Here is a 12,952-nt window from a genome sequence, read left to right as displayed (position 1 = left end):
GGTACAGAGGCGGTGAGAGGCTTCACCAGAGACAGAGTGGGGAGCAGAACAGGCAGATCCATGAAGTACACTGCTGAGGGGAGCAGTGGGTGAGACAGGAGAGGTCTGCCAGGCCATGTGGTCACCTCTGGGGCCGAGGATGGAACCCCCACTGAAGGAGCTGTGGCCAGTTTACAGTGCTGCTTCCTAACCTGTTGTACCACCAGGGAGGGCCCCAGATGCTCTTCTAATGTCATCTCTTCAGATAAGTTTTCTCTATCCAGTCTATATAAAATAAGAACTCCCTGCAACTCTATTCCCTATAAAACACTTTTCTTCATAGCACTTGTTCACCAGCTGCCATACAACTTTTGTCTATTTCCTTACATTCAAATGTAAACTACCTAAGAGCTGGAACTTTAGTTTGATTATTGTTTTACCCTGTTCAACATCAAGCCCCAGAATAATGCCTGGTATATATCAGACATTCACATATTTTGTTGAATTATTAAGGAAGAGGAATTATTAGGGAAAAGAGCTTGTAATTAAAGAAATTCATGAGACAGATAAGATACCAGTATACAAACAATACTTAGACCACTGAGAACAATACTTACTGCAGCCCCAAACTTTTGCTGGAACTGATCAATAACTGTGTATGTCACCTCTTCTTCCTCTACAAGAGAAAGATAGATTTATATGTACTGCTCTTCACTGTATATAGGATAGTCTCCTGTTATTTTTAGCATGCTCATAAATTACTATTCCATTGCAATTCAAAGGTCCTCCACATAATGAACACCATTAGCATCCTGTTTGTCAACTGAGAATAAGGAAAGACTCACCAATGATAATCTTACGAAGTGGATTATTATTTTTTTTAAAGATTTATTTATTTATTCATACAGAACTGGGGTACAGGTCAGAGATGCAGAGGATGCGAGGATTCACTAGAGACAGAGTGGGGAGCAGAACAGGCAGATCGACAAAGTACACTGCTGAGGGGAGCAGCAGGCGGGTCAGGAGAGGTCTGCCTCGCCATGTGGATCTCCTCCGGGGGAGGCGGGAATCAAACTCATGAGGAAGTGGTTTAAGCTTCTTTGTGTTGTGCTTTAACCCGCTGCGCCACCAGGGAGGGCCTGAAGTGGATTATTTACTTATTTCCAGTAATGTCTGGAAATACTTAACCACACGCACTTTTTTTTTAAAGATTTATTTATTTATGCATACAAGAACTGGGGTACAGGCTAGAGGTGTAGTGGGTAAGAGGAATCACCAGAGACAGAATAAGGAACAGAACAGGTAGACTGACTAAAATACACTGCTGAGGGCAGCAGCAGGCGAGACAAAAGAGGTCTGCTGCACCATGTTGGTCAGCTCCCTGGCAGGGATTGAATTTGTGCTATAGTGGCTGCCGAAAGCTTCATAATACTGAGACTTAACCCCTGCACCATCAGGGAGGTCCCCATATACACTTTTAATAGCATGTCATCACAAAAAAAGAACAGCTTAATATAAATTACTCCTAGATGTAGGCCAATGTCAGAATTCTCTGAGTCCTGACAGATGTTTTTTCCATCTCCCAGCCTCTACAACTTCAGAATGGTTGAAGTAGCACAGGACACAACGTATGTACCTCCTTCTTCTACCAACACTTACTCATTTAGTGGTTTAATCTCATCTAGTCTCAAGGCTTTAAATAAACTACAGGCAAACCCCTGAGTTTATATCTGTATCTCAGATCTTTCTGCTCATCCCTAGGCTTATATTCAAACTTAGGTTGACTAAAACTAAACTCTTAATCACCTCCCCCAAATCCTCCTCACCCAGTCTTTCCCATCTAATAGCAACTCTATACTTGGCTGCTCAGGCCCAAACCCCTGAAGTCACCTTGATCCATCTCTTTCTTTCACACATATATCTAATTTGTTAGTTTGTTACACTGACTTCTCCCTACATCCAGAATTTCACCACTTCTCACCAGTGATACTGCCACCACAGGGTCCAAGCCATCATACCTACTGAAGTTAATTATTTCAGTAGTCTCCTAACCGGTATTTATGCTTTTATGATCGCTGTCCTCTTAGTATCCATTTAATATCCAGGATCCATTAAAACAGAAGTAAAAAAGCAATAGTTTTTATGCAAAACTACCTCAAATGGAAACAAAAGTTTTAAAAAAACACCATTGACAAGGCAAGGTATACTTAATTTTATTGTACTTGCCAGATGGTGCTTTTTTATATACAAATTGAAGGTTTGGCCAATCCTGTGTGACTTGCTTTATGGTAATAATTATTTTAATTGTTCTCTGAATAACATATTTCTGAGGTAGGCCTATAGTTTAAAACTATTTAATGAAATACTTAGAGATAAATGTAGCTAAATACATGTAAAACATATACAGAGATCTACAAAACATTGTGGGTAAGATCTAAATAAATGGAGAGATATATTGAATTAGTGGATTGGAATACTCAATGTTTTTAAGGTATCAATAGTCCCTAAATTGATCTATTGATTCAACACATTTTCAATAAAAAGTCCAGCAGTTTTTTTCTTTTTGGTAGAAATTAACAATTCTAAAATTCATAGGGAACTGTAAGGCATACAGAATAGCCAAAACACATATTACACCATTTCAAGATTTTATCATTAAACAAAACTGTCTAGTATTGATGTAAAGACAACAAATGTAATAGAACAAAAGTGTCCAGAAATAAACCTACAGACAATTTTTAACAAAGATGCAAAGGTAAGTGAGTTGAGAAAACAGTGACTTTTAAGCAATTGTACTAGCACAACTAGATACCACATACAGTTTAAAAATACCCTGGACCCATATCTCACATTATATACAAATATTAACTAAAAATAAATCATTTATGAAAATGTAAAGCCTAAAATTATAAGGCTTTATAAGGAGAATACATGGGAGGAAATCTTTGGTCATTGAGTTAGAAAGAAAATTTCTTAGGTACAACATCAAAAGCACCTGCCGGGGGGCACAAGGGGTTGAGTAACGGCACTGTGAAGCTATTGCAGCCACTGCAGCACAAGCTGGATCCCCAGAGAGGGAGCTGATCCACATGGCACAGCAGACATCTCCTGTCTCATCTCGCCTGCTGCTCCCCCTAGCAGTGTTTTTCCTCAATCTGCCTGTTCTGCTCCCCATTGTTTCTGGCGAATCCTCTCAACCCCCACACCTCTGGCCTGTTCCATAGTTCTTGTATGCATGAATAAATAAATCTTTAAAAAAAAAATGGAAAAACTATAATTCTCAAAATTAACAATGGGAGCTAGAAAAGACAGACCACAGGCTTGGAAAAAATATATGCAAAGCCGATCTCTGAGAAAAGACTTATATCTAAAATACATAAGAATTCTTAAAACCGAAAAATAATAAAAAATGAGCAAAAGATAGGAACAGAGATTTCACTAAAGACATTCAGATGGTAGATTAGTTCATGATAAGATCTTCAACATCCTCATGTGCAACATCCCCAATCAGTTATTAGGGAAACAGTAAAATCAAAAAGACTACCAGTGGCTTCTCTTTTCATTTCAGAGGAAAGCCAAAATCCCTTCAATGACCTACAAAGTCCTCCAAGATCTACCTCACCCTCCCTACTAACTCTCTTTGCTCAAGTTGCACTGATCTCCTTACTGTTCCTTCAAGATTCTGCATGTTCCTATCTCAGGGCTTTTGTACCCAGATATATATATATTTATGTGGCAGGAATATTCCTCTTTTATCTGACCTTTACTCAAATATTACCCACATTTTCCACCATATTTTTGTGAGGCTTGTCTTGGACACTTGAAAATTATAAGCCCAAGCCTTTACATACTTTTCTTTCTTGTTTTTCCCTTCTTAGGATTTAGCACTAGAGTACTATACATTATGCTCATTTATCTCTTTTAGGATCTGCTTCCTCTGCAATGAGCTCAGGAATATACTATATATCCAAAATTTCAGGCAAATAGTATTCTCTTAAATATTAAATAAAATTAAAAATAAATTTTGATATTTTATATTAATTCAGAGCCTTAAAGCAATGGCATTGCTGTATACTGCATACAGAATCTTGACTCTGAGTCGCATAAATGCTACAGAGTCTGGAACCACAATATATGATATTTGGAGATTCAGAATCCCTGGTACTTACCCGATGGGCTGTACTTGAGGTCATTCAGTAGAGAGGTGACTGGTGCCTCAGGACCAGATGATGAAAGTTCACATGCATTTAGTTCTGCATCTTTCATTTTATCTATCCTGGTTCTTCCTGTATTTGGACTGTGCATTCCAAAAGAAAAAACAACTCAGGTGAACTTGACCTTTATTGCTAGTGCCATAAACAAATTTTGTGACAAATGGTAAGGACTCTGGACCTCTAATCGAGGGCCGTTCATCCACTGCTTACACTGACCTGCCGATGCCATCTAAGGAAGGAAGCATTCATCTGCTCCGCATTTATATCACTTTAGACTTTTTTAGGAATTATGCAGCTAGTGAGTAAGTTTTAAGGCTTTGTACCTTGATAGATATTTTTGAGTATCATAAGTAAGAAAATTAATCCATCATACCTAACAGACGTCTTTTCTCTCACTGAACCTTGTTCCACTTCATCCAGTAGTTCCACTGCAAAATAACCAGATGGCTTCCATCCAAGAGATTAACTACTCCCTTACCTCCCCCTCCCTCCACTTGACTACGAACTACAAACGGTAATTAGAAATGAAATGTCAGTTTACAGAGGCCTTAATCAATAGAACCCAGAAGACTACCCGAAGTTTTGAAGATGCATTATGTTTCTATAAAGCTGCCTTGGTCATTCAGTAGGGCTAGGAATCTCTCTGCATCCTTCCTGAATACTTTCTGTTCCAGGGAATCTTTGTGGTGACTTAGACTGGTTCTAGATAAAATTTTTCTTTCCTATTCACATCCATCCTAATTCACTTTCCTTCAATACACTGTTCATGGGTTTTCTCTTAAGTTGTTGACATATATCCTTTCCATTCACAAACTGGTGCACTAATAGGTCAGTGTCATGTAATTTAAAAATAACCAGATTAGAAATCACAAAAGAAATGAGACAACATTCTACAGAGATTCTAAAACCATTTATCTTTATCCTAACCAGTGTAAGAGAATATAGGAAAATACTATATACTACTTATTTTAAGATGCACATTTTTAACAGCCTCAAAGTTCAATGATTAAAAATAAAAACACATTAACAATTTGGTAGCTTCTTTTACTTGCTTAGGGTGGGAAAAGTAATACAGCACCTTAAATTCAATGAAATACACTTAGGGAACTTTCTAGGTAAAGCATGTCAGGGGCCACTATGCTTCACGTGTCTCTTTTTCCTGTATTATTTAAAGTGTTGAGTCTGGAGAAGAAAACAAAATCACTAAGAACATTAGAAGTCAAGTATCCTTCATTGTGATAATTCTTCTTCAAGGTGCTTTTTAGGGAAACCCTACCATGCTTGATTGGGTCACATGGCAAAGAAGGAGCAGGCCATCTTCTGAGTTAAAAATTATGAACAAAGGCCAAATCCTGGGAAAGAATTTAGGAGATCAGTCAAGGTATATAAATAACAAAGTTGGTCAGTCAAGTTGTCAGCCTTCTTTCAAGTTAGGGAGGCAGCAGTAGTAATCCCTTCAATTCTCTTTACAACCCTATGCACAGCCTAGTTTTAGTCCAGTCCAGGCCTCTGCTGGGTTGCAAAGGCTAATAATTAAAACAGAGTTAAGAATTTCACCACTACCATCATCACTGTCATTATAAAAAGGTGTCTAAGGGACACAAAGTGTTAACAGTAGCATACTCAGAGAGAAAGGAATTAGGTAGCTGGCAGGCCTTGTCTGACTTTAAGTAATTATGGATTTGTAGTCATTCATTGGGTGACTTTTTCATCTTTTCCTAAATTAAAATTCCCTCACAATGCAACTTTTTAAGCAGTCATCTGTCATTGACAGGAGTCCTTTCCTTTCCTCATATCTGCCCCGTAAGTAAAACATGTACAGCTCTGTGAGGTCTCAGGCCTCCATTTGTCCACCTCCCTCAACACCACACTAATTTTTTATATTTATTTTCTTACATATTTCATTTTTACCACACTGATTTAACTTCTCCTTTAAAGGCTTTCTCTCTTAAGTTCTTAAAGTAACCCATTCTTACTACTGACCCCTTTCTTTTATCCTATTTGACCTGTTTGAAGCACACTGACCAGATAAACTTTATCTACACTTAAGCTAACAATTGGACCTATACTTGCTAAATGGCTTTTGCTGGCAGAAAAAAACAAGCAGAAAACAAACAACAACTTCAGAGACCAAAGTCTCTAAAAACAAAAACAAGTTTGTAAACTTTTGGCAGCAAAACCTGAATGATACACTATTTATAGTCCTATGATATTCTACCTGTTTCTCTGCAGAAATGTGTTTTATTACAAAGTACTACCCAGTCCTGCTTAAGGAATTAAATAACATGAACAGTATATACCCTGTGTTAGGTATTCCAAAAGTCCAGAATAATTCTGACTGTTGAAACATTTGGCCCCAAGGTTTCAGATAAGAAATGTAATATGAGTATGTTAAACTCATTTACTGAGCCAGACAACTCCTTTCTGTTCAGATTCCTGTCTGCTGGCTATGTATAGTAATGAGAGCCCAGTAATGCTCACATCATTAAAACCAAAATGATTAAAATTATCTGAGACTGTTTTGATATTAGAGTACTCTTCGAAACTGTAAGATAAGGATCAATTCTCAAGTATCAACTTTATGAGTTGATAAATGCAATTTTAAAGGCAAGCTGGTATCTTTTAAATACTGGAATGAGATAGACCCGATATTTTATTGCTACTACAAATCTCAAAAGCAGCATTTGGGAAATATAACTTTACCATTCACAATCTCATGCCCAAAAAACATCTTCACTCCAGGGATACTTCGACCAGTCTCCACATTCTTCACTGTTAAAGGAAATAGTTTATCCAGTTAACAAAAAATATTCCCTAAAAGTGTAAGAAATTATCTGTCAAAAGTACTCCAAATTATTTTTTCCCTAAGGAATGGTGAGCTAGTAATAAATTACAAAGCTATGTAGCCTTGAAAGTAGTAAAAACACTTAAGACAATTCACTGCTTCTGGAGCCCACACCCTATCAACTACATGCTTGAACTTATAAATTATCTGGGATAATACAAGGGTCTTCTATGAGTAGGTAAGAGAGTTGGTAGAAATTTAGATGCCATGTCTGCAACATGATATCATTTTTCTAGATGTGTTCACAGTTTTATATTTCTACATTTCTCAGTAATCCAACATAATTGAATTCCAATCTTATTATTCCACTGAGATCAAAGATCACCGTTTCTCAAAAAAAAAAAGTTTGAAGTGTAATTTTACTGGGTTCCAGTGTCTCTTTTGACAATACTACTGTCCCTTCTTCTTTGACTTATAAGACATTCTTCATATTTATTTCCTTTCTGACTATCTAGAGCTACCATACTGAGCATCCACTTCAAAGTAGGCAGCATCCTAAGTATTTGCCTACTTTAAACTGTCCAATAAATAATAGATTGACATTTCATTATCTTCATTATGGAGGAATGAGACTCAGAAAGGTTGAATAACTTCCTTAGGTCACACTTGTGGTGAAAGAGTCGGGATTCAAACGCAGGACTCAAGTGATTGTAAGCCACATTCTTGTAATCATTGACTCCTTGATTTGCTCCTTCCAGTCTCCTTAGTTACTTCTATCTTATAATCTGAGAGTTATAGATGTAGAAGTTATCTCCCATTCTGTTTTAGCTCATTATTTACCAGGCTACTTATTCCAACTCCTAGGCATTTCTATCTTCTTCCTTACTTGCTGAACCTTAGCTATGATTCCCATCATTTCCCCTTTGTTGTGTCCCCTCATTGTCCGAAGTCCCTGTCTCTTTCCATGTGTCCAATTTCTCCCTCAGTCATTCATTTCTTCATACTGCTGTCACAGTGATGTCATCCCCTGCCTTGTTCACATAGTACATTAAATTAAAAAACAAGTATCAAAAAACATGTTCAACTTCTTTAGGAATATTTTTTAAATATGCCAAAATGAAACATCACTTTTTGCCTATCAAAAATTAAGGGAAAATGTACATCGACATTAAATAAAATCCAAGACCAGATTTCCTCTAATTCACTCACATATTACTAGTATCAAATTAAAAAGGCACAACCCTTTCAAAAAGGTATTTGTAAATATGCATCAAAACCATTTAAAATACGGTCCTCTCTAGTGGCGTAATTGGTTAAATCACAGCACTATGAAGCTATTGCAGTCACTGCAGACTGAGATTGATCTCTGGCCAGCAGAGCTCTCCTATCCTGCCTGCTGCTCCCCTCAGCACTGTGCTTTGGTCAATCTGCCTGTTCTGCTCCCCACTCTCTCTGGTGAATCCTCTCTCCCTCTGTATCTCTGGCCTGTACCCCAGTTCTGTATGCATGAATAAATAAATCTTTAAAAAAAACATTTAAGATATCCAAAACTTCACCTCGTAACTGAACATTTTGGTACTATTCCTAAAAAGATAACTACAAAGATTTTAAATACAAAATTGTATTTTATAATTATAAAACAAATATTTTAAAGCTTTTTGTTTTAAAATATTTAACCATTAAATTGACATTTTAAATAGAGAAATGTTTGTTATAGTGTTAACTGAGAAAGTATGATAGACACAATTTGTCAACAATATAAAATCTGTGTAACTAAAGAATAGTGAGAAATAGACCTCCCTAGTGACAGAAAGGGTTAAAGCACAGCACTATGAAGCTATCTACAGCCACTATAGCATCTCCAGCCAGGGAGGTGAGTGGCAGACCTCTCTGGACATGACCACTGCTCCCCTCAGCAGTGTTACTTCAATAGATCCACCTATTTTGCTCCCCACTCTGTCTCTGGTTAGTCCTCTCACACCACCCCACCCTTACACCCCTGGCTTGTAACCCAGTTCTTGTATGCATAAATAATAAATACATTGTTAAAAATAAATAAACTTAAAAATAAAAAGACTAGAGAGAAATATACCAACATATTTTATATTAAATGCTATATGGAGCATTTAAAAACTACTGTCTATTCAATGCCATTTTTTGAGGCAAGCAATTGCCCTGTCTCCCTTGCTAGATTACCATAGTGGTAATCTATTAGATTTCTAGGGATTTAATCTTTCTTCTTCCTCATGTTAGTAACTCCACCTATGAAATGGCAACTCCAGCTATGAAATGGCCTTGGGATCTACAGCCATGTGCTAGAGAGGGTGGAGTAAAAAGATGAACACTAGACCCCTGCCATTTTGAAATCACAGTAGTTCTAGAATGCCTGCCTTCTTTTATAAAAGAATAAACTCCCAATTTATTAAATTATTCAAAGTGAATCTGTTTCTAACTGCTGAGCATGTTCCTAACTGGCTTCTGGGAACGAATTTGAAACCTGGCATTGCCTCTCACTTAAAGTTTTTGATTGCTCCTCAGTTTTCAGCTATGTCCAGATGCCGATACATGAGGCCTATCTGGTCTATCTCGTGCTTACTTCTCCAGCCTTAACTCTTACCACATCTTCTTGTTGAAATTTACTTCCTTATTCTGAATGTACTGTTTCATGTCTGTTTATTTTTGTACATGCTACTACTTCTGCATTGTCTGTGAGACAATGGTTCTCAAGGGGTGGTTCCTTGACACAGTGCATCAGCATCATCTGGAAACTTTTAGAAATGCAAATTCTTGGGCCTCCATTCCAGAATCAGAAATCCTGGGAGCTTCCCTGGTGGCACAAAGGGTTAAATCTCAGCATTATAAAGCTATTGGCAGCCACTGCAGAGTGAGTTCAATTCCAGACAGGGAGCCAACCCACATGGTGCAGCAGACTTGTCTCTCCCACTGATCCCCTCAGCAGTGTATTTCAGTCAGTCTACCTGTTCTGCTACCTCTATCTCTGGTGAATCCTCTCTTGCACTGCCCTCCACATCTCTGTCCTACACCATAGCTCTTATATGCATAAATAAATAAATCTTAAAAAAAAATCAGAATTTCTGGGAGTAGGGCCAAGCAATCTGTGTTATAACAAGTCTTCCATGTGAGTGTTATGCACAGTTTGAGAATCCAGATGTAGACCCATCATTAGTTCCTCCTTTGGGAGGCCAGCCTCACTGTCCTAACACTCCCAGATCTAAATTAGTCGAAGCTCTGCTTCCATTTCATTTTATACATCCCTCTATCAGAGAGGATATACATTGCATTATACCTTTCTACTTATTTATCTTTCTTACTAGTTGAAGTTTTTTGAGGACAGGCATAATATAATCCTTATTTTTATCCCTAGTACCTATAGGACAAGGTCTAGGACATAAAGGTGCCAGCAAATAATTACTGAATGAATAGTATTACAAATGTCCATATAGTCAATCCCATCTTAGCCCAAAAAGTCAATTTCAACTTACAATATGACATAACAATCACATTAATCTCTCAAGTCTCATTTATTATGAGTTTCACAATTGTGAACTTGAACATCATTATGCCAGGAAAACAACTATCCAAGTGAGTCCATATTCTAGCTAAATAAAAACTACTTATTGGAACCTCCAGGTAAGCAAACACATGAAGGAGCTAAGAAGGTGACACATCCAGAGAGGGCATGTAAAACTTTGTGTCTCTTCTCACACCTTGACCTATGCATCTCTTCCATTTGGCTCTTCCTAAAGTTGTATCCTTCACAACGAACGGCAATTGAAGTTGGAATGTGCAGAGGCTTGAAGATAACATAACATAAGCACTGAGGTAGAAAAACAGAAGCACAGGGCCTCATAGGTTCTGGCATCATTCAGCCATCACAATTCCTCAGGAGCCAAATAAAAAATTAACCCCTTACTGTCTCTGTGAATTTGTCTGTTAAAGCCAAAAACAATTCTACCGAATAGAACAGTTACTTTTAAATTAAAGCTGTTCCAGAGAGAAACAGGAAATATGCAATTAAAAAAATTTTATATATTGAAAATCTGTCATTATAAAAATATAGAAGTGGGACAAACCAACATATTCAGCTATGTTGCTCTGCTAGGGAAAAGGGCATTCTAAAACTTCCTCCCACCCCCCTTCCGTAAAATAGGAAAAAAGCCTCCCTCTGATGAAGCCCAAACCCATCACCCAAACTCAGCTATTCACTTCTTAAAAGGTAGCATATAATGAATGAGTGAATAGAGGAAAACCTTTTTTTAGGACAACAATCTTGTTAGGGTCCACATGCTGGAGCACTCCCTCAAAGACGCCACAAACCAATGTGAGTTTCACCCTTCTCCACAAAATCTGATTGAGGAAATGGTAGTCACTACTGGGATCCATTCCATCCAAAAGCAGTCTTCAAATAATCTTCTTTGAGTATCCAAACACTTGAAAATAAAAGAGATCTTAATGATTTTAAAAATCAGAGAATAGGGTTATGTACCTTTTCCCATACCTGGAAAGAGCAACAAAAATAAAGTATCAGAGTAATTCAGTTTTGTTTTTTTAAAAATAATGAAAAAGGATCACTGTAAGCACCAACTCTTATATATGGTATACTGAAAATCATGACTCCATACAAGTAAGTCTTGGCTTCCTGGTCTATAAATGTTCCTTAGCTAGGAGCCTTCCTGGTGGCCTAGGGGTTGAATCTCAGCACGATCACTAAGGCCTGGGTTCTATCACCAACCAGGGAGCTAAAAGCCACATGGCTCAGCAGACCGCTCCTCTCTTGCCTGCTTTTCCCATTAACAGGGTATTTCAGTACATCTGCTTGTTTGCTCCCCACTCTGTCTCTGGTGACTCCTCTCCTCCCTCTTACCACTGGCCTGCACTCCAGTTCTTGCATGCATACATAAATAGAAATCAATCTTTTAAAATATAAAATAAATTCTCCTTAGCTAAATGGGACAAGCAGAACACGTAGTCTCTTTAATGGCACATACATACATCTTTTCAACATCAATTAAAAATTAAAAAAACAAGTTAAAAATTTGATATCAATATATTTTGCCAACACATGTTACAACAAACTATTTAATCAGAAATGTCTGGGATCTAATCTAACCTCGTCTGGATTTTGCCTCTTCTTGATGATTAACACCTCCAGACTTTGACATTGCTACCAACCAAGCCTAAGTGACTTAGAATAATAACAATGTTTGCATTACTAATGCAGCTGCCATGTCATTGCAAGGGACATTCCACCCTGTCCTGAGCACACCTAAAGGAATGGTGTGAGGCACAACCTGACAGATCAAGCTGCCACAGGCTATACCCTACTTTTGGGAAATATAGCTGTTTTTTGTAGGCACATATACTCATCATTAACAAAGTATTAATGTAACAATGTACAAAGTACAGCAAGAATTTTACCCAAAAAAATAACTTTACCCAACTGTAACTACCATTTATAGTAGATGCTCATATTCTTTAGGGTAAGAATGTAATTTAAAAGGTGAATTCTTTTTTAAAAAGTACTCTTTAGAACAATCCTGTATTTTGGGTGTTCTTGTATTTATAACTCCAGATAAATGTTCTTCTATAGTGCTTTAAATTTAAAATTTACTTGCCTGAGCCATCTTAGGAATAGTCAACCAATGAATTTTGTAATTTATCTATAAAACACTGCTGAAGTAACTTTTGGATTAATACAAAAGGAAAAAGGTAAGTGGTTACAAGGTGTTTTTAGACAGAAAAAATGCATGTATTTTGGTATCTTAAGATTTGTTATTATCTGTTGTTCACAATGACCATCATCTAGTATATAGATGTAGAAAATAAGGCTTAAAGATTTAAGATATCTGCTCAAAGCCATACAGCTAGAAGTTAACGGAGCCAGCTTAAGTAAAACCAAGCATCTAGCAGAGGAGTTGTGTGGCCCAGAGCAAGACCAAGTGTTGTGCATCCA

The 12,952-nt window shown here is 37.3% G+C and overlaps 1 protein-coding gene across 3 annotated transcripts in view; it reads right to left on the bottom strand.

Annotated features, from left to right (window-relative positions):
* Positions 1–12,952, bottom strand: part of EXD1 (exonuclease 3'-5' domain containing 1) — a 28,795-nt gene that overhangs the window by 14,576 nt on the left and 1,267 nt on the right. For all 3 annotated transcript variants that reach the window (XM_012728572.1, XM_004687903.2, XM_012728573.1), the window contains exons 2-6: positions 11,250–11,429; positions 6,897–6,965; positions 4,567–4,621; positions 4,149–4,276; positions 597–655 (exon numbers count right to left, since the gene is read on the bottom strand). In XM_012728572.1, coding sequence (XP_012584026.1) covers positions 597–655; positions 4,149–4,276; positions 4,567–4,621; positions 6,897–6,965; positions 11,250–11,382 — 444 coding nt within the window. In that variant the 5' untranslated portion in view covers positions 11,383–11,429. The remainder of the gene's footprint in view (positions 1–596; positions 656–4,148; positions 4,277–4,566; positions 4,622–6,896; positions 6,966–11,249; positions 11,430–12,952) is intronic.

This window comes from Condylura cristata, unplaced genomic scaffold (assembly GCF_000260355.1).
Source record: "Condylura cristata isolate star-nosed mole 26May11 unplaced genomic scaffold, ConCri1.0 scaffold00023, whole genome shotgun sequence".
In the NCBI taxonomy this organism is placed as follows: domain Eukaryota; kingdom Metazoa; phylum Chordata; class Mammalia; order Eulipotyphla; family Talpidae; genus Condylura; species Condylura cristata.
This window is presented reverse-complemented; position numbering and strand designations above follow the sequence as displayed.